The sequence below is a fragment of the Podarcis vaucheri genome (assembly GCF_965113315.1).
Source record: "Podarcis vaucheri genome assembly, chromosome: 9".
In the NCBI taxonomy this organism is placed as follows: Eukaryota; Metazoa; Chordata; class Lepidosauria; order Squamata; family Lacertidae; genus Podarcis; species Podarcis vaucheri.
Genome location: NC_138767.1, coordinates 3,973,543 through 3,995,305, shown reverse-complemented (window position 1 = coordinate 3,995,305; position 21,763 = coordinate 3,973,543). Strand labels below are relative to the sequence as shown.

Genomic DNA, 21,763 nt, shown 5'->3' with positions numbered 1-21,763 from the left:
TAAGCAGAGCTTGGATGGCCATTTGTCCTGGATGCTTGAGCTGAGATTCCTGCATTGCAGGGGGTTGGACTAGATGACCCTTGGGGTCCCCTCCGACCCAACAATTCTAGGATTGATGCGACCCAGAGGCCCAAGCCCCTCTTGATGTGGCCAGGGGGACTGGGAACAACGCTAACCATGGCTTCCCCAGCAACACATCGCATACACAGTAGTGTCTCGTGCCCCATGGTTCTCTGCTTCTCTATGCATGCACAGTAAAGCAGGGGTAGCCAACATACAGTGGTGCCTCGCAAGACGAAATTAATTCGTTCCGCAAGTTTTTTCTTCTTGCGAGTTTTTCGTCTTGCGAAGCACGGTTTCCCATAGGAATGCATTGAAAATCAATCAATGCGTTCCTATGGAGACTGTCCGGGGACAGAGGGGAAGCGCCGCGGGTCTTCCCCTCTGTCTCCGGACCTGTTTTAAAGCAAGGGAAGGGGCAGCGGGGAGAATCGCTTCTCCCCATTGCCGCCCCTTGGTTCAAAAGGGGTCCGGGGAGAGAGGGGAAGGTGCGCGCACGCCTTCCCCTCTGTCCCCTCTTTTGAAGCAAGGGGCGGAGGGGAGAAGATCGCTTCTCCCCGTTGCCGCCCCTTGGTTCAAAAGGGGTCCAGGGACAGAGGGGAAGGCGCGCACGCGCCTTCCCCTCTGTCCCCGGAGATTGCGGGGCTGGCAACGGGGAGAAGCGATCTTCTCCCCGCCGCCCCTTGCTTCAAAAGAGGTCCGGGGTGCGGGGGCAAGCTTCGTTTTGCGAAGCAAGCCCATAGGGAAATTTGTCTTGCGAAGCAACTCGAAAACGAAAAAACCTTTCGTCTAGGCGTTCGTCTTGCGGGGCACCACTGTAATGTGCTCCAGATGTTTATTTACTGTATTTTTATTTTAACATTTGTATACCACCCTTCATCCAAAGATCTGAGGGCATCTCGTAGCACAAAAGGGCAGATCACAGCATCTCCTATCATCCTCCACCACTGGCCATGTTTAGAAGGGGCTAGTGCGAGTTGGGAGACCAACAACAACAACAACAACCATTTAATATTTTACACCCCGCCCATCTGGCTGGGTTTCCCCAGCCACTCTGGGCGGCTTCCAGCACATATAAGATGTCAAACATATAGGGCTGTCTTCTGGAGGGTACCCACTTGCTTACCCCTGCAGTACTACCTTGTCCCCCAGGGTTCCTTGCTTCTTCAGGTGCACCATGTTCACACATTGCAGGGGGTTGGACTAGATGACCCCTCATGACCCCTTCCAACTCTGCAGTCCTAGGATTCTAGGATCCAGCTTGGTGCAGATGATACCCCTAGGGATACTCTAGGGAACCCCCTCCGTAAAAAAGCCAGACTGGATCCACCCTTGCTGTGCTGGCAGGTGGAGTCCATTTTATTCCAACAATTCAAAGTGTTGGTGCTGACCTTGAAAGCCCTAAACGGCCTCCGCCCAGTATTCCTGAAGGAGCGTCTTCACCCCCATCATTCAGCCCAGACACTGAGGTCCAGCTCTGAGGGCCTTCTGGCAGTTCCCTCCCTGCGAGAAGCCAAGTTACAGGGAACGAGGCAGAGGGCCTTCTCGGTGGTGGCACCCGCCCTGTGGAACGCCCTCCCACCAGATGTCAAGGAAATAAAGAACTATTGGACTTTTAGAAGACATCTGAAGGCAACCCTCTTTAGGGAAATTTTCAATGGTCGATGTTTTATCACTTTATTATTATTATTAACAGCAACAACAATCTGTTGGGAGCAGCCCAAAGTGGCTGGGGAAACCCAGCCAAATGGGTGGTATATAAATATTTTATTTTTATTCCAGCAGGCCTTTGGGAACTGACTGGTGATATTTTTTTTAAGTAAAATATTTTTTAAAAAAAGCTATGCTGTTTTTATTTTAATAATATGGGCTTTTTATATTGTTTTAATTCTATCAGAGTTGAATTACTTCTTAACTATTACACGTTTTTAGCTTTTTGTAGTTCTTCTCAGCTGTTTTAATCTGTGTAAGCTGCCTTGAGCGCTGGTCTGGGGGAAAAGGTGATATAATAATAATAATAATAATAATAATAATAATAATAATAATAATAGCAGCTTTGTGGGTCACTTGAAGATTCCTGGGCATCTTGGCAAAACACCTACTGAACTCACCCCCTTCCCACAAACATTAAACTCTCATTTTGATAACTGCAGCTGTGTCTTTCTAAGGCGAGGGATGTGCCTATCTTTGTGAGCAAAGTTCCGTGATCGCTGTTAGGAAAGACAGAAACCAATCAAAGGCAAAGGGCAGATACCCCAAGCTGTTTGGGAGACCACCTGAATGGAGCGCGCAGGTCACAGTTTGAGATCCTCTAGTATGAGTTTACCATTTCAGCACAGGGAGTTGGGAGTAAGATGATGGTGGCAGTGCCTGGACTCACAGACGAAGGAGTGCACACAAGTTTGGCAAACCTAGAGCATGGGGCAGGCTGCCTGTTAGCACATGGGCGGGGGGTGGACAGTATGTATGTGTGGCTGTGCATATCCCATGCCTCTCTGGCCGCACCGAGCAAGCACCAAAGCTTAGCATGTGCTGCAGAAGGCAACCTCTTGAAAGCAAGAAGAGTCACCCAGCTTTCGCGTCTCACAAAAAACACAAACAAACCAAGGGCCTAGTCCTCAAGGTTAACAGAGGCATGAATGGAAACCTCCAGCCAACGCCTGTTAGAAACATGAGAATCCCAAAGAGGGGGCCAAGAATGCCTTCTAAAGGCCCTGTGACAATAACTGACGCTTCCTTATGTACCAAGTCAGGGCAGTGGTTTTCCAAGTGAGCTGGAAGGAGCTGAGATCTTTGTCACTGCAGAGGCTGGAATTCGAACCCAGGGCTTTCTGCATGCACAGGAGCGGCTCTGCAGTTGAGACACAGCCCTGCTCTCTTTTACCCAGAAGAAGGTTCAGAGGCTCCACGTTGCAGTTCTCCCACCCCACTGCCCAAAATCTGAATGGGGCAATTGAATCAGCTCTGAGCCTTATGCATTCCAGCAGATCTGTAACCAAGCAGTTTTCTGTAACGCAGAGCTCATCCACACAACTTTTGCTCTGTACTTTCTAGGCATAGGTTTGAACGTTCCTGGTCCGTGTCCAATTGCTTTGTTGGGGTTTTTACTTTCCCTAGGAAAATGTGCTCTTTAAGGCTAAATCAGAACAAACAGCAATTCCCGTTTTCTGCAGATTGCTCTGGTTCAGTGGTAAAGAGCGGAGAAAGCGCCAAGGCGAAAAAAGAATGAAAGAAAGCGCTCAGGCTGGGAGCTTTTAAAGTGTGGACTTGTACCGAGAAATGCATGTAAGTGTAGATGAGCCCGCAATACAATACAATACAATGCAATGCAGTACTGCAGTTCTATTGCAAAAATCCCGGGGAGTTCTGCAGCTTCTTACCTGTCGATGATGACGGGGTCAGACGGTGTCTCGTTGCGGTTCCCACAGCTTTTCTTATCGCAGCAGCGGCTGTAAGGGCAAAAGGGGGTGATCAGGAAAGAGCAGCGACCCTTAGCAGCTAAAACTTTACTCACATTAGCCAATGGCCATAGCAACAGTAAAACATTGCAGTATACACAGAAAAGGAAATTTGATATAAGGGCACAATTTAAAGTCCTGAATCAGCAGTCAGTTAGTGGCCCTTATTCTGATTGCCTCTTCTATGAACCTAGCCACCTTTGCTGTTATCTGCTCATTTTGATCTGATAGAAGAAAGGCCATTGTGGCAGTCGTTGAGCGCCCTGGGATGGTTAGTACGAGTGGGGTGATGATCTCGTCCCTCAGGTCTTTGTAGAGAGTGCAAGACAGGAGGACGTGTGCCGCTGTTTCGGTGGTACCATCTCCACAGGGGCAAAGACCTTTCTCAGGCAGGATCTTTTGGAATCGACCCTCAAGTACCGCAGATGGCAAAACACCCAGTCTTGCCAGTGTAAAAGCATGTCTGCATTTTGGGATAATAAGTTTGTGCAGATATGGGGCCAGAGAATCAAAATGGAGAGGTGGAAAATGAACATACCAAGGGCAGAATTTCCTTATAGTGGCCAGGTTGTTCCGATGCTTGATATCTTTTAGACATTGACCAATTAGATTGTTTGCTTTAATAGGGCCCATAAACCTAGACAGTATCTTAAAAAGCAGAGACATCACCTTGCCAACAAAGGTCCGTATAGTTAAAGCTATGGTTTTCCCATTAGTGATGTATTGAAGTGAGAGCTGGACCATAAAGAAGGCTGATCGCCGAAGAATTGATGCTTTTTGAATTCTGGTGCTGGAGGAGACTCTTGAGAGTCCCATGGACTGCAAGAAGAACAAACCTCTCCATTCTTAAGGAAATCAGCCCTGAGTGCTCACTGGAAGGACAGATCCTGAAGACTTTGGCCACCTCATGAGAAGAGAAGACTCCCTGGAAAAGACCCTGGTGTTGGGAAAGATGGAGAAGGGGACATCCCAAAGGCCTTAAGGGAGGTATTCTTATATGCAACGGCCGCAGCTTGGACTTTGGTGGCAAAGGGGTGGAAGGAACAAGAAGCCCTGACAATAATGGACTGGCATAACAAGCTACAAGAATTTGCTGAAATGGCGCAGTTGACAAATACCCTGAGAGGCAATTCAAAACAAAAATTTATGGAAAAGTGAGATAGATATAAAACATACATTCAAAAATACAGCAAAGGTTCGCTATCTATGCTAGCATTTGATTGACGTTGGAGTGAGACTGAGTTGAGAAATAAGACTAAGAGCACATATTGATATATATATGTATTATATAATACATATTGATATAGGAATGTATGTAAAGAAATATACAATAATAAGAGTACATTCATTTGTAAAAAAGCAATATACAACGGGAAAGACAGGAAGTCTAGTGTGTTGGTACGTATACTTTTTTGGGGGGGATTTGTTTTTGTTTTTTCTCTTTGTTCTTTCTTTTTTGTTTGTTTCATTTTCTTTCTAGGTATATAAAATTTGTATATAATTTATGTATACACGTTGGAAATTATATTATAGTAAGTCCTGTAATGTACTATGACAACGTTTACAGATGTAATATATGAATGTTAACAAATAAAAAAAATGCAAATAAAAAAAAGAGAGAGATGAGAGAGATGAGAGGAGGTTAAGGGGTGATATGATAGCCATGTTCAAATATATAAAAGGATGTCACATAGAGGAGGGAGAAAGGTTGTTTTCTGCTGCTCCAGAGAAGCGGACACGGAGCAATGGATCCAAACTACAGGAAAGAAGATTCCACCTAAACATTAGGAAGAACTTCTTGACAGTAAGAGCTGTTTGACAGTGGAATTTGCTGCCAAGGAGTGTGGTGGAGTCTCCTTCTTTGGAGGTATGTCAGGAGTGCTCTGATGGTGTTTCCTGCTTGTCAGGGGGTTGGACTCGATGGCCCTTGTGGTCTCTTCCAACTCTATGATTCTATGATTCTATTCTATGAGCTCTTGAGCTTGTGGGTTTCCCATAATGGCATCTGGTTAGCCCCTGTGAAAACAGGATGGTGGACTCAATGGGGCCCTCCTTCAGCTTTTATCTTCACAATGTTGCTCCCCCTAATTGATATGAGACCCCAAGCACACCCCAACTCCTTCTGCACTGAGGCAGCATTATGCAGGTGTCAAAAGCTGAGAGGCAATGTGGTGTAGTGGTTAGAGTGGCGGGCTAGGACCTGGGAGACCAGGGTTCAAATCCCCGCTCAGCCATGAAGCTCACTGGACCTGCTAACTCGCTCGTGCATGCACACGAAAGCTTATACCCAGAACAAACTTGGTTGGTCTCTAAGGTGCGACTGGAGAATTTTTTTAAAATCTTTTTTTATTAATTTCGACTACATCAGACCAACACGGCTACCTACCTGAATCTAAAACAGACAGTTTGGATGATCTGGATGCCCGGGAGTGAGATATACGAGGGGACTACCTAGTATTGGAGGTTTAAAAGCAGAGCTTGGTTGGCCAGCTGACACGGATTCTTTAGCTGTGATTGCAGGGGGTTGGAAGAGATGAACTTTGGGGTGCCCTGAAACACTACGATTCTAACATTCTGCAATCCTTCCTTGTTGACTGTCCTGAATCAACCTGCTTTCAGCTTCATGGGTTATCCCCAAGCTCCAGTGTCATGAGAGAGGGGAGAAAAACACCTTTTCTGTCCCCTTTCTCTCGAAATAAAGTCCTTCTTCATGCAGCGCGTGGTTGAACTTTGGAACTCACTGCCACAGGAGAAAACTGATTGCCAACAAGTTAAATGGCTTTAAGAGAGGGCGCGGCAAATGCACAGCGGAGAGGCCTATTGGTGGCTATGGCTCTGCCTCCGTAATTCGAGACTTGAACATCACTGACACTTCGTTTGATCAAACTTACCTTTTTTTTGTTTTTTTTTTGTTTTGTTTTTTATTCAGGATTTTCTTGTTTTACAGAAGTGTAGTGCCTCGTATTTTTTTTTTTCATGTAACATTTTTACAAATCCGTTTCATTTGTTGAGGCATTAGGGGGAGAAGAAAAGAAAAAATAAAAAAGAAAGGGGGGTGGAGAGAGGGAAGATGGATAGGGGTGGGGTCGGGTGGCGGTGTTTCTATTATGTTTATTGTATGTAGAGTTTGGTGTCAGCCTTGCTTGTGTTGTTCACTTGTGTTCCTTTGGTGGTGAGAGAGGTTGGGGTTGGCCTAGGGTGTGATTGTTTGCTTGTGATTGGCTGTGGTGATCTTTGTTTTCGTGTGTGAGTGAGGTGGGTGGGTGTTTTGGATCAGGTTAGCCATATTGATTTGTATGCTGTTGGTGGATTATTGTCACTGTCCTGTTGGGCTGTGTATGTGATAAAGGGGAGCCATACCGGGGTGAAGGCGTCTTCTTCTGTTTGTCCCCGTGTCAGTTTCAGTTTGTTGGTTAATTTTTCTAGTAGGGCTGTTTCCCATACTACTTGGTACCATTGGTCCATGCTTACTCCTGACAGGTCTCGCCAGTGTCTGATTATGGGGTTTCTGGCTGCTGAGAGCAGGTGGGTTATGAGTTCTTTGTGGTGTAAATGGGCATTGTTGTCTTGGAAGATGTTTAGTAGGGCCCATTCTGGGATGATTTCTGATACTTGCTTAGTTATTTTACATATTTCTCGTATGGCTGTTGTCCAGAATAGTTGGATTTTGGGACACTCCCACCACATGTGGAGGTATGTGCCTGTGGAGGTGCACCCTCTCCAGCATTTTGGTTTTGTTGATATCTACAGGAGCCTGGCTAAAGGAACTTTAAAGACTGACTCTTCCTTTTGGACACAATTTGAATGAGTTTTCTGTTTGTGGCTTCTGTAGTGGATCTTGTACATAGCTCTCTCAATTTTTGGATTATTAATGTAAGATTTAGAAGGTAGAATGGTTTGTTAGCATTTTGTGTGCCGCTTATGTGCTGCTTGCTTCATAAAAGGTAAAGGGACCCCTGACCATTAGGTCCAGTCGCGGACGACTCTGGGGTTGTGGCGCTCATCTCACTTTACTGGCCAAGGGAGCCGGCGTACAGCTTCCGGATCATGTGACCAGCATGACTAAGCCGCTTCTGGCGAACCAGAGCAGCGCACGGAAATGCCGTTTACCTTCCTGCCGGAGTGGTACCTATTTATCTACTTGCACTTTGACGTGCTTTTGAACTGCTAGGTTGGCAGGAGCAGGGACTGAGGAACGGGAGCTCACCCCGTCGCGGGGATTCGAACCGCCAACCTTCTGATCGGCAAGTCCTAGGCTCTGTGGTTTAACCCACAGTGCCACCCACGTGGGTGGCTTGCTTTATACTGGTCCATAATTTGAGACAGCAATGTTTCTGAACGCCAAATCAGCTCGGCCACTGTGAGAACAGGATGCTGGCTTTTCCACCCTCTTGTGGCAATGAGTTCCATACTTCTGACAATGTGCTCCAGCTAAAAGTCTTTTCTTTTGTCTGCCCAATCCCCCAGCCGTCAGCTTCCTTGGATGGCCTGAGTTCTAGTCTTACGAGATCAGATTCCAATTTTTTTTTAATGATTCCGCCAGGTACCGCCGCTCACGTTAAATATAATTAATATCTTGGCCTGATAAACAACCAAGGGCTCTGTTCTGTGCCTCGCAGGGGAGCCGCCATCCCACCCGCCGGTTACACAAACAAATCCGAGGGCGTCTCAGCCAAGACGCTTCGCCCTCCCCCTCCCCCCCACCCCATATATTCCCCACCCGCCCCCGCCATCTATTCCCTCAACCCCCAAGATCATTAGCAAGGTTCCTGGAGATCAATTAGCCATGAAAGTTGGCTCGGAGGCAGGCGCACTAATTTGCACAAACACCGAGCCCTGAGTGTCGTAAACAAGGCAGGCGTTAATGGGGCACCAGGGATCTTGGCAGAGCCGGGTGAAAAGATGCCAGCCTCCTTCTGAAGCAGAGGTCGGACGGCCATCTGTCATGGATGCTTCGGCTGAGATTCCTGCATTGCACGGGGTTAGACTAGATGTCCCTTGGGGGTCCCTTCCAACTATATGTTTCTAAGATCCTCTGGCTCGTCCGACGGGCCTGCTACATCCCAGTGCTAAGCTGTGAGCTGGTGGCAGTGTAGTGCTTAGAGTGCCGGTTGATAGTCTGGGAGAGATCAGGGTTCGAATTCCCCGCTCGGCCGTGAATGAAGCTCATACTGCCTCTGGGCCAGGGGTCAGCAAACTTTTTCAGCAGGTGGCCAGTTCAGTGTCCCTCAGACCTTGGGGGGGGGGCAGACTGGATGTCTGTTTCTAATTGGGGTGGGGAGCCTGAATGTGGCCCCCTAGGTCTCCGAATGTGGCTCTCGGCTCACTGCTTCGCCCTAGGCTACACACCCCTCATTGGCCTTCCTTGGCGCCATGCAGAGAACCATGCGGTTTTTGTTTACAGCCACCCGCAAGCTCAGTTTCCAACAAACAGATCCTCAGTCAGGACCAACCTCTGCGCAGCCAATCAGATTCAGGAGCACTGAGGGCAGGTGAGGCCTTCGTGTCCCATTCCAAGCTGCAGGTGGGCAATTAAATTTGGATGCTCTGTAGAAATCGCTGCACATTCAAAGCTAGCCACACTTCAGGGAGGAAACCGGGTTAGGGTCGTTTCCCTTGCGTGCTAGCTTTCTGCATGCAGGGGGTTTCCAAACATTCAGTCGTCCCCCTCCCTTCCAGGTGAAGTGCCAAGGTGGTGTAATGGCTAGCGTGTTGGACTAAGACCTGGGAGAGCAGGGTTCAAATCCTGACTCAGCCATGAAGCTCAGTCACCATCTCTCAGCCTAACCTACCTCAAAGGGTGGTTGAGAGGGTGAAATGGGACAAGAACCATGCACACCACCTTAAGATCATTGAAAGATAAAGGTGGTATCTAAATGTAATAAAGAAATTAACAATAACAGAGCCCATTTCATGCGGCTTGGCTCCCAATTACACACCAACGGCTTATTTATATTTATTTATGCACAGAATCTGCCCTTCACTATATGGCCCTAGGCTGTAAAGCAATACATATGCAATTAAAAAACCCACATGATATAAAAATAAATAGCCTGGGCTCTATCATGACTCCTCACTTGGGATTCAATCACATATTGAGCTTGCAAATTCAGGGTGCAGAGTTGCAGGGGTTTGGCCAGGTCTTGCACAACAAGGAGCAGTGTGGCCTAGTGGTTAAGAGTCTTGGAGCAGGACCTGGGAGACCAGTCATTACCTCTCTGCCTAACCCACCTCACAGCGTTGTTGTGTGGATTAAATGAGGAGGGGAAGAACCTTGTACGCCACCTTGAGCTACTCGGACAAAAACACTGGGATATAAATGCAACAGCTAATTAAAATAATGTCAAAAACCGCTTCCCCAAAAGACCAGACTATTTGAGACAGGGAAGGAGATGGGAAGGTGCAGTGGAAAATGTGGGATCACTCTAGGTTTGACTGAGCATCATCTAGCCTCCTCAAGAGCAAACCAGAATGAATATTCGTGGCAAAGCCAACCCCGTCTAACCTCCCAGTGAACAAACCAGGATGAGTGCTCTGTAAACAGGTTGTCTTGAAGGGATGGTTTTTTATGCACCTTTCCAAAGTCTGATGACCTTTTGAGATGGGGTGGCCAGGCGTGCAGTCTTTGTTCCCAATACGTTGGCAGTAGAAAGAAAGAAAGAAAAAAAGAAAGAAAGAAAGGGAGGGAGGGAGGGAGGGAGGGAGGGAGAGAAAGAGAGAAAAAGAGAAAGAAAGAAAAGAAAAGAAAAGAAAAGAAAAGAAAAGAAAGAAAGGGAGGGAGAGAGAGAGAGAGAAAGAAAGAGAGAGAGAAAAAGAGAAAGAAAGAAAAGAAAGAAAGAAAAGAAAGAAAGAAAGAAAGAGAGGGAGGGAGGGAGGGAGGGAGAGAGAAAGAAAGAGAGAAAAAGAGAAAGAAAGAAAAGAAAGGAAGGAAGAAAAGAAAGAAAGAAAGAAGAAAGAAAGAAAGAAAGAAAGAGAGGGAGGGAGGGAGGGAGGGAGGGAGAGAGGGAGGGAGGGAGAAAGGGAGGGAGGGAGAGAGAGAAAGAAAGAGAGAGAGAAAAAGAGAAAGAAAGAAAAGAAAAAGAGAGGGAGGGAGGGAGGGAGAGGAAGAAAAAGGAGGGAGGGAGGGAGGGAGGGAGGGAGGAAAAAAAAGAAAGAGAGAAAGGGAGAAAGAAAGAGAAAGAAATGGAGGGAGGGAGGGAGAGAGAGAGAAAGAAAGAAAGAAAGAGGGAAGGAGGGAAGCAAGCAAGCAAGCAAGGAAGGAAGGAAGGAAGGAAGGATCTCCCCACTGCTGCAGGAGGGAGCTGAGGCAGACTCACCTGCACATGATTTCATGTGTCAGCAGCACACGGCACATCTCTGGATTCTTGTCTTGCCCTTCGTAGATGATTGCCTGGAAAACAGAAGGGGGGGGGCAAAGAGGGGAAGTGTTAAGGAGAGGAACAACCTAGAAAAATTCCACACCCAGATGCTTCGGCACTCCAGGCTCTTTTCATGGGCCAAGGGCAGAGGGCATAACTTTTTAGCCTTGTGTTTAATTATCTTATGTGCAAATCCTCATGGGACGGTGGTTTAGAAGGCGATGAATGAACCGGTGACGATGCTAATTACGAAAATGATGCGTGCCATGGAGAAAATACACAGAGAAAAGTTTTCCTCCCTCTCTCCTAACGCTAGAACTCGTGGACATTCAAGGAAGATTCAGGATAGATAAAAGAAAGTCCTCCTTAATGCTGTTGTTAGACTGTGGAACTCTCTGCCACAGGAGGCAGCAATGGCCACCAACTTGGATAGCTTTAAAAGAGGATAGGAGAAATTCATGGAGGAGAGGGCTATCAGTGGCTACTAGCCAAGAGGGCCATGCTGTGCCTCCACAGATGGCAGAGGGCTCTTGTGTTCGAATCCTGCCTTTGGGCTGATCCCACTGAGGGATCTGGCTGGCCATTATGAGAGCAGGTGCCTGATCACCTCATCTGTCTCCTGAGAAATCTCTATGTGGGACAAGAAGCTACGGTTAGAACTGGATATGGAACAACTGATTGGTTCAAAATTGGGAAAGGAGTACGACAAGCCTGTATATTGTCTCCCTGCTTATTTAACTTATATGCAGAATTTATCATGCGAAAGGCTGGGCTGGATGAATCCCAAGCCGGAATTAAGATTGCTGGAAGAAATATCAACAACCTCAGATATGCAGATGACACAACCTTGATGGCAGAAAGTGAGGAGGAATTAAAGAACCTTTTAATGAGGGTGAAAGAGGAGAGCGCAAAATATGGTCTGAAGCTCAACATCAAAAAAACGAAGATCATGGCCACTGGGCCCACGACCTCCTGGCAAATAGAAGGGGAAGAAATGGAGGCAGTGAGAGATTTGACTTTCTTGGGCTCCATGATCACTGCAGATGGTGACAGCAGTCACGAAATTAAAAGACGCCCGCTTCTTGGGGAAAAAGCAATGACAAACCTAGACAGCATCTTAAAAAGCAGAGACATCACCTTGCCAACAAAGGTCCATATAGTTCAAGCTATGGTTTTCCCAGTAGTGATGTATGGAAGTGAAAGCTGGACCTTAAAGAAGGCTGATTGTCGAAGAATTGATGCTTTTGAATCCTGGTGCTGGAGGAGACTCTTGAGAGTCCCATGGACTGCAAGAAGATCAAACCTCTCCATTCTGAAGGAAATCAGCCCTGAGTGCTCACTGGAAGGACAGATCCTGAAGCTGAGGCTCCAAGACTTTGGCCACATCACGAGAAGAGAAGACTTCCCGGAAAAGACCCTGATGTTGGGAAAGATGGAGGGCACAAGGAGAAGGGGACGACAGAGGACGAGATGGTGGGACAGTGTTCTCGAAGTGACCAGCATGAGTTTGACCAAACTGCGGGAGGCAGTGGAAGACAGGAGTGCCTGGCGTTCTCTGGTCCATGGGGTCACGAAGAGTCGGACATGACTAAGCGACTAAACAACAACAACAAATGCCTGACTAGAGGGGACGTTGCCCTGATTCAGCAGGGCTCTTCTTACGTCCTTAGGTTACGATGGCAGCCATGATAGCTGCAGAAGAACAAAAATGAAGCTCTGCCACTTGTGGAACCTCTGCACGCATTTTGGGCACGGCAAGGAGAACCGCAAGGTCCCATATCTGCTCGGTGGAAGTCTTATGATCCAGAAGCTCCTTTGGCCTCTGAAGGTAGACTTCAGTGCCACACTAAGGAGATGGTTCCATCAATGCAAGCATCTGTCTTGCCAGGTGGAACATTCTCCCCTCTCCTCCCCACCCCATATTCTGGGGGTTCTCCTGGATCCCCCCAAGCAGATTTAGAGAGGGGGAGGGAGGGAGGTGAAGCCCCCCTGCACCTGCTCCCCCTAGCATGACAGTTTATTTGACTCAGGCCCAGAGTTCCTAACCATCACCGAATCCACAACCATAAGGACTGCACACTTGGTCCTACGTGCAAAAGCTCAGCATCCCAGCCAAGGGGCAGCCAGGATGGTGTCCTGCAGATATAGCTGGCGCTACGACTCCCTGGCCATGCGCCATGTGGGTGGGAATGCTGGGAGTTGCATGCGGCCACTTCCTAAAGCAGGAGCAAGTCTGGGCTTCCTCCTCCTCCTCTGTTTGGCCTCAGCAGAGAGCCCTGGGTGTGTTTGCGTGTGCTAAGCAGGTGCTAAACAGCAGAGGCTCCCAGCCCATCAGCACCAGAGTTAACAAAGCCTCCCCCGCCTAATGGTGTTGATTAATGATGGTGAAGCTTAATGAAGCATCTCCCAGTTTGGGATTTACCTCCCTTGGGCTCCCCCTCGGGAGGGGAGGGCTGGAAGCTAGCCAACTTTGACGCTGATTTTGTTCCTGGGACAAAACTGAGATCTACCTATCACATCTTCCTCAAGTTTTCTTTCTTTTTCTTTCTTTCCCTTCCTCCCTATCTATCTATTTATCAATCATCTATCTTCCTTCCTTCCTTCCTTCCTTCCTTCCTTCCTTCCTTCCTTCCTTCCTTTCCTCCCTCCTTTCCTCCCCTTCCTCATCTATCTATCTATCTATCTATCTATCTATCTATCTATCTATCTATCTATCTATCATCTATCTATCTATCATCTATCTATCTAATCATCTTTCTTTCTTTCCTTCCTTCCTTCCTTCCTTCCTTCCTTCCTTCCTTCCTTCCTTCCTTCCTTCCTTCCTTCCTTCCCTCCCTCCCTCCCTCCCTCCCTCCCTCCCTCCCTCCCTCCCTCCCTCCCTCTTCTATCATCTATCTATCTATCTATCTATCTATCTATCTATCTATCTATCCACCATCTATCATCCCTCCCTCCCTCCCTCCCTCCCTCCCTCTTCTGTCTGTCTGTCTGTCTGTCTGTCTGTCTGTCTGTCTATCTATCTATCTATCTATCTATCTATCTATCTATCTATCTATCTCATCTATCTATCATCTTTCTTTCTTTCTTTCTTTCTTTCTTTCTTTCTTTCTTTCTTTCTTTCTCTCTCCCCCCTCTTCCTCTCCTTCCTTCCTTCCGAATCATAGAACTATAGAGCTGGAAGGGACCCCAAGGGCCATCTAGTCCAACCCCCTGCAATGCAGGAATCTCAGCTCAAGCATCCCTGACAGATGGCCACCCAACCTCTGCTTAAAAACCTCCAAGGAACAGGAGCCCACCATCTTCCGAGGGAGTCCCTTCCACTGTCGAACAGCTCTTGCTGTCAGAAATTCCTTCCTGAGGCTTAGTCGGAATCTCCTTTCTTGTAACTTGAAGCTACGGGTTCGAGTCCTCCCCTCCAGAGCAAGGGAAAACAAGCTTGTTCCATCTTCCACGAGATATTCCAAGATGGCTCTTGTAGCCCCCTGACACCCTCCCACACTTTCACTGGAGGCTGTTACCTGCTTGGACATGGAGTCGATCAGCCGCACGTAGAGGTCCTGCTCCGTCCGAAGTCCTGCGAGGAAGAAAAGCGAGAGGAACGTTTGTCTCTTCCGTTCTGGAACTTCCTATCCCCTGGCTGAAAATCACAGAGGCCCTCCACTTTCAAAATGGTGGCGCAAGGACGACACAAGTCCCAATTTTTTGGGGGGGGGCGGCGGCGGCAAGAGGTGGCGGAGTTTGGCACAACCGGCCAACAACTCTGGTGTGGTGCAGCAGTTAGAGTGTCGGACGAGGATCTGGGTTCAAATCCCCGCTCAGCCATGAAGGGAGCTCACTGGGAGTCCTTGGGCCCAGCCGCTGCCCCTCAGCTACCTCACAGGCCTAGCTGTCAACCTTTTCCTTTTTTTAAGGGAAATTCCCTTATTCCGAATAGGATTCCTCGCAAGAAAAGGGAAAAGTTGACAGCTATGCTCATAGGGTTGTTTTGGGGGTTCAGTGAGGAGAGAGGACAACCGCCTTGAGCTCCTTAGAGGAAAAAAAGGAGGGATATGACACAACAGAAATAATAACAACAACAACAATTTATTTATTTATTTATTTATTTATTTATTTATTTATTTATACCCCGCCCATCTGGCTGAGTTTCCCCAGCCACTCTGGGAGGCTCCCAACCGAGTGTTAAAAACAATACAGCATAAAACATTAAAAACTTCCCTAAACAGGGCTGCCTTCAGATGTCTTTTAAAAATAAGATAGCTGCTTATTTCCTTGACATCTGATGGGAGGGCGTTCCACGGGGCGGGTGCCACTACCCAGAATGAAATAAAACTAAACTACTTGCATCCGTCTGCAATGATGGTTATCTAACCGTGATTCTTTTCTCATGATATGTGAGCCGGTGAGGGCTGAGCCTTGAATTGGGACCTAAGAGACTCTGAAAAGCCTAAACTTGGAGCTCGCATGATGGCTGATGGGCATTGTAGTCCAAGCCACTTGGAGGACCTCTGGTTAGTGCAGTGAATGGATGCAGCGACTCTGCTGGAGCAAAGAGGGATGCTTTTTGCATGCCTACGTCTCCACGCTCTGAATGATGGGAGTTGTAGTCAGGGATGGTTCCTGGGTCCAATTCAAGGTGCTAAACAATTGAGGCCCCAAATACCCGAGAGACGCCTCTTTCCTTTCCTAAATCCCCTCTCGGGTACTAAGATCGGCAGGGGGGGAAGACACAAGATTTACCCACTCTGGAAGAATGGGAAGAATGGCAGATGAAGGTGATGGATTACATGGAATTGGCAGAAATGACTGGCAGAATCCAAGACCAGGGAGAAGAGTCGGTGAAAGAAGACTGGAAGAAATTTAAAGACTATTTACAGAAATATTGTAAAATTAATGAATGTTAGAAGAATGTTGGATAGAAACTAAGAGGTTTCCAGCTGTAATGCTTTAAGAGATAGGAAAAAAGATTTGCAAAAGGGTAAAAGCTTAATGGTAAGGATTTGCTGAACTAACAAACTGAAGTGGAATACAAAAAAGGGAGGTATGAGGAGGTCTGGGGAAATAAGTGTAAGGAAGATATGTTATGGAAAATCAATGTGTTTTTTTAACTGTTTTTATTTTGTATGTTTCTTTTCATTTTTCATTTTTACTGTTATACTTTAAAAACTTTAATAAATATCTTAAAAAAAAAAAAAGATCGGCAGGGGGAGTTCTTAGTAGTTCCTCTGCCCCCAAAAGGTTCAGGGTGGTAGTGGTGGCCTGGGGGTGGGTGAAGAGGGTCTTTCTGTGGTGGCCCCTAATCTGAGGAACTCCCCACAGAAGTGGACCTGGCAGCTTCATTGCATAGCTTCTGGAAGATCCAGCTCTTTTTGAAATCAGTTATGAAATTTTAAGTTGTTTTACACTGATTTTTTTATGCATTAAAAATATATATATTGTGCTTTATTATCGATGGTGTTTTTTAATTGCCACCACACGCCCTGGGATCTTAGGGTGAAGCGCAGGTAATAATAATATTGGGAATTGTGTTTTGAAACATATGCAGGGCATCAAGCAGAGGAAGGCTAGTTTTAATTGTTTTAAGTCATCTGCTTTCTGGGCCCCCCTGAAAAAACTCCATGCAAACATAGCGAATTAGCCAGCAACACTAAGTCATTTTGGACTCGTAGCTGTCCATGGAGGCACAAGTCAAATCTGTGTCCAGGGCAGCTGTCTCCCAGCTCTGTCTGGTACGCAGGCTGAGACCCTTCCTGCCTATAGACTGTCTCACCAGAGTGGTGCATGCTCTGGTTATCTCCCTCTTGGACTACTGCAATGTGCTCCATGTGGGGCTACCTTTGAAGGTGACCCGGAAACTGCAATTAATCCAGAATGCGGCAGCTAGACTGGGGACTGGGGGCGGCCGCCAAGACCATATAACACCGGTCCTGAAAGATCTTCATTGGCTCCCAGTACGTTTCTGAGCACAATTCAAAGTGTTGGTGCTGACCTTTAAAGCCCTAAACGGCCTTGGTCCAGTAGACCTGAAGGAGCGTCTCCACCCCCATCGTTCTACCCAGACACTGAGGTCCAGCTCCGAGGGCCTTCTGGCGGTTCCCTCACTGCGAGAGGCCAAGTTACAGGGAACCAGGCAGAGGGCCTTCTCAGTAGTGGCGCCCGCCCTGTGGAACACCCTCCCACCAGATGTCAAAGAGACCAACAACTACCAGACTTTTAGAAGACATCTGAAGGCAGCCCTGTTTAGGGAAGCTTTTAATGTTTGATGTATTACAGTATTTTAATATTTTTTTGGGAAGCCACCCAGAGTCGCTGGGGAAGCTCAGCCAGATGGGCGGGGTATAAATAATAAATTATTATTATTATATGACGCTCCTTACCGTTACTGTACAAAAGCTGTAACCGGTAGTGGATGCCATTGTTGGTCTTCTCTCCTGTCTGCTCCTGAAAGAAAAGGACAAAATGTTATTTTGAAAACACACACCGTAGCTTAAGACTCTCTGCCATCTTGCAGTAGCGAGACCCGGTTTCGAATCATCTGCCACCCATGAGACCCCTGACTTTTTGCCTTGCCTACATCGCAGGATCGATGTGAGGATAAAGTTTGGAGGCAAACAACGAAAGGTGCCATGGAGAAAAGGCAGGATCAAAATATGATGAATCAATGCTAGGAGAAGCTCAGTTGGTAGAGCACAAGATTCTTAATCTCAGGGTTGTGGGTTCGAAACCCATGTTGGGGGAAAAGATTCATGCATTGCAGGGGTTTGGACTAGATAACCCTTGTGTTCCCCCTTCCAACTCTACAATTCTCCGATTCTATGAAATATTTGAAGAAATAAAGAAAAAGCCAATTTATTCTTACATCCGTCTCACCATCAGAAGAAGTCGATTTTTGAGAATATGCAAAGCAGTTTGCACACATTATCTTAGGAGTCCTTCACAATAACCCTGAAAGGTGGGAAGTTTTTAATGTTTAAAAAGGTAAAGGGACCCCTGACCATTAGCTACAGTCATGGCCGACTCTGGGGCTGCGGCGCTCATCTCGCTTTATTGGCCGAGGGAGCCGGCGTACAGCTGGTCATGTGGCCAGCATGACTAAGCCACTTCTGGCGAACCAGAGCAGCGCACGGAAATGCCGTTTACCTTCCCGCCGGAGCAGTACCTATTTATCTACTTGCACTTTGAGGTGCTTTTGGACTGATAGGTTGGCAGGAGCAGGGACTGAGCAACAGGAGCTCACCTCGTCGTGGGGATTTGAACCGCCGACCTTCTGATCAGCAAGCCCTAGGCTCTGTGGTTTAGACCACAGTGCCACCCGCGTCCCATTTTAATGTTTAGGGACGTTTTTAATGTTTGATGTTTTACTGTGGTTTTAAATATTCTGTTGGGAGCCACCAAGAGTGGTTGGGGAGACCCGGCCAGATGGGTGGGGTATAAGTAATAAATTATTATTAGTAGAAGTAGTACTGTTATTCCCAAATTGCATAGGGGTGGGCAGCGAGACTAAGACAGCCAGGCTATCACCAGAGCAGGGGTGAGGTTCAAACAGAAGAGTTGGCGATTTTGAACCAGGGACCGGGAAAGCTGAAATTCCCACTTCTAAGTCCTCAGCCCTACAGCTGTCCCCACATTGTATCCAGGCACTCTATCCAGGTCTGGAGCCACAACGCCCCATCCAATGGCGTTGAACCCATGGCCCTGGGAGCCGCCATCTTGGTTTTTGGAAAGGCCCCAGAAGTCAACTTCCATTGTATGGTGGATGTGAGCATGAGTAGGGGAGGGACACTGTTCACAGAATCATAGAACTGCACACTTGAAAGGGACCCCAAGGGTCAATTAGTCCAGCCCCCTGTTCCGTTCCATGGTTGCCGCCATTTGGATATGATGCCTCCGATCTGACCCCTTGAGGGGTTTTTTTGTGGGGGGTGGGAGGAGAGAAACGACTGTGCAACCCGATTGGCTCCATACCCTGTCCTTCTCCACGAAGTCGATGAAAGACGTCCTCTCGATCTCCACAGGCTGCCCGTGCCGGTCGTACATGGCCAGGACGAAGTGGAAAAAGTTGGATTTCCTGAGGTTGGACGGGGGCTGCTTCTCGAAATGGGCCCGAGCCAGCCCAACGCCACTGCGAAGGAGAGACGGAAAGGAGAAGCCGGTCAGGAGAGGCGGAAACACAATAAAGAAATAAAGAAATCTGGTGTTTTTTTTTAAATGAATGAACAAATAAATATTTATTGTGCATGGTTTTATTGAAGTGTCATAGTAATACAGTGATTCTCAAACCTTTCTTCCTCTGGGGCACACAGATAAAAAATTGCTCATAAACATTATTTATGTATGCCACTACTGCGGCTCGTGTTTCGTTAGCCCCAAAATGGAAAACGAGCGAGGTCCCAACCGAAGAAGAATGGCAACTTAAGCTGATGGAAAACACACAGATTACGGACTTAACATATAGAATAAGAGAGCAAGAAGAACATAACGTTTGGAGAAGATTGGGAAACGTTTATTGAAAACATGGGGGCAACTGTGTGCACTTGAAAACGTGGGCAGCGTTAAGATAAATTCAACAGTGTAAGAAAGTTCTGATGGGTGTAATAAAGGAATAGTGAATGGTATAATTTGTGTAAGATATGCAGGGATTTATGATATGCAAAATGAACTCCGGAAAGAGAAGGGGGGAAGTCACTGATATTTTAAAGGTGTTTAAACGAGTATTCTAAATTGTAAAACAGAAAATTTAATAAAAATTATAAAAAATAAGATAAAAATTGTTCATGCCACACTGAATTTCTTAACTGAAATGAAATATGTTGGAAAACACAACTAGGCTGGTCCCCAGTATCACTTGATGCTTTTGCTCTCCTTTGGAAAAGATAGCTATCCATATTCTGCAAATAAAATACAATAGCTACTAAACTATACAACACTAAAATGTTTAGTTGTTCCTTTGATCATCCTTGAAATTTCCCTCTGCGCTTGCAACCCTCTCCTGACACACCCCTGGAGAACCACGGTAGTAAAAGGATGATGGATGGGGAAGATGAAAGCTTCCTTGGTTGATTTTCTGTCTAGTAATGGCACAGCAAGGTTCTTTTTTTGTGGGAGGGGGCACTGGGGCCTTACTCCCTACTCAAAGAAGGCGCAGTCCAGACCCTCAGGGGCAAGGGCAACGCTCCCCAGATTATGCCACTGACCCCATCAAAACCCGACCCTCCAAATATCGTCCCTGGGCACACTTGATAAAAGGATGCCACCTGTTGGCTTGTTCTGCCAACTGCAGGAAGCACTGTCCCCCGGGAACGGAATCTCAGCCCCAGTTCAAATGGGGAAAGCGGAAGTTAAGGTAATAATAATAATACAGTGGTGCCCCGCAAGACGAATGCCTCGCAAGACGGAAAACTCGCTAGACGAAAGAGTTTTCCGTTTTGGAGGTGCTTCGCAAAACGAATTTCCTATGGGCTTGCTTCGCAAGACGACAATATCTTGCGAGTTCCTGCTGGTTCCCCCCCCCTTTTCTAAGCCGCTAAGCCGCTTATCAGCTCATCCGATCAGCAGATAAGCCGCTAAAAGCCGCTAAAAGCCGCTAAAAGCCGCTAATCCGCTAATCCGTCAATGGGCTTGCTTCGCAACACGAAAAAACCGCTAGATGAAGAGAATCACAGAACGGATTCTTTTCGTCTTGCGAGGCACCACTGTAATAATAATAATAATAATAATAATAATAATAATAATAATAATAATAAATTATTTATACCCCACCCATCTGGGTGGGTTTCCCCAGCCACTCTGGGCGGCTTCCAACAGAACACTAAAATACAATAACCTATTAAACATTAAAAGCTTCCCTAAACAGGGCTGCCCTCAGATGTCTTTAAAAGTCAGGTAGTTGTTAATTTTCTGATGGGAGAGCATTCCACAGGGTGGGTGCCACCATCGAGAAGGCCCTCTGCCTGGTTCCATGTACGGTAACTTGGCTTCTCGCAGGGAGGGAACCGCCAGAAGGCCCTCGGCGCTGGACCTCAGTGTCCGGGCAGAATGATGGAGGTGGAGACACTCCTTCAGGTTTCTATCATGCTCCCTTCTCCTCTCAAGGCACGGCAGGCAGAAGTCCAACGGGTGCAGCCACCTCCTGCCACTGCTCCCCCAGGCTGAAACAAATACGCCAGATGTCTCTGCTGAAGGCATGGCTGCCACATGACGGGGACAAATTGCCAGGGGGTGGGGGACGTCTGCCAGTCCAGGGGGCCTGGTTCTGCAAACCGCGGTGCAGGAGCTCGGCTGCCCATTGAGCCAGGCACTGCCAAATATCACAACCTGGAGACACCCAGTCCCTGGACGAATTAAGGTGTCACCAATGAATGTACCCCATTCATAGAAGCAGAAGCTTCTACCCCCGCCCCCGAATTTAACCACACGTTTGACTGGTGCCTCCTTTTGGCCAAGCACTGCAACTGCAGGCACCTCTGGGCAGGTGCATTCCTGAAAATGAATGAAACACGCACTTTTGAGGCACTGTAGCTGCAACGGTTAATTCATGTGCATGGAAAGTGAAGGGGACTCTGGGAACTCAGGCCTTGAGAGGCAGCGGGTGGCAACTCCTAGGAGTGGCACCTCGTAGGGATAGAAGGTGGACCCTCTTATTAAAAGCATATGACACCCTTAATCTCAAGATCACAGGGCGGTTTGCAAAATAAAAATGCAACATGCATTAAAAGAAACCAATGCATCCTCTCCACACATTTAAAAGGCCATGTTGTTTAGTCGTTTAGTCGTGTCCGACTCTTCGTGGCCCCCTGGATCAGAGCACGCCAGGCACTCCTGTCTTCCACTGCCTCCCGCAGTTTGGTCAAACTCATGTTCGTAGCTTCGAGAACGCTGTCCAACCATCTC

At 47.3% G+C, this 21,763-nt stretch overlaps 1 protein-coding gene across 3 annotated transcripts in view; it reads right to left on the bottom strand.

Annotated features, from left to right (window-relative positions):
- The window catches only part of LOC309539947 (transcription factor COE1-like), a 105,613-nt gene that overhangs the window by 48,559 nt on the left and 35,291 nt on the right, over positions 1–21,763 (bottom strand). For all 3 annotated transcript variants that reach the window (XM_082236430.1, XM_082236428.1, XM_082236429.1), the window contains exons 3-7: positions 18,839–18,995; positions 17,251–17,314; positions 14,395–14,450; positions 10,835–10,908; positions 3,441–3,509 (exon numbers count right to left, since the gene is read on the bottom strand). In XM_082236430.1, coding sequence (XP_082092556.1) covers positions 3,441–3,509; positions 10,835–10,908; positions 14,395–14,450; positions 17,251–17,314; positions 18,839–18,995 — 420 coding nt within the window. The remainder of the gene's footprint in view (positions 1–3,440; positions 3,510–10,834; positions 10,909–14,394; positions 14,451–17,250; positions 17,315–18,838; positions 18,996–21,763) is intronic.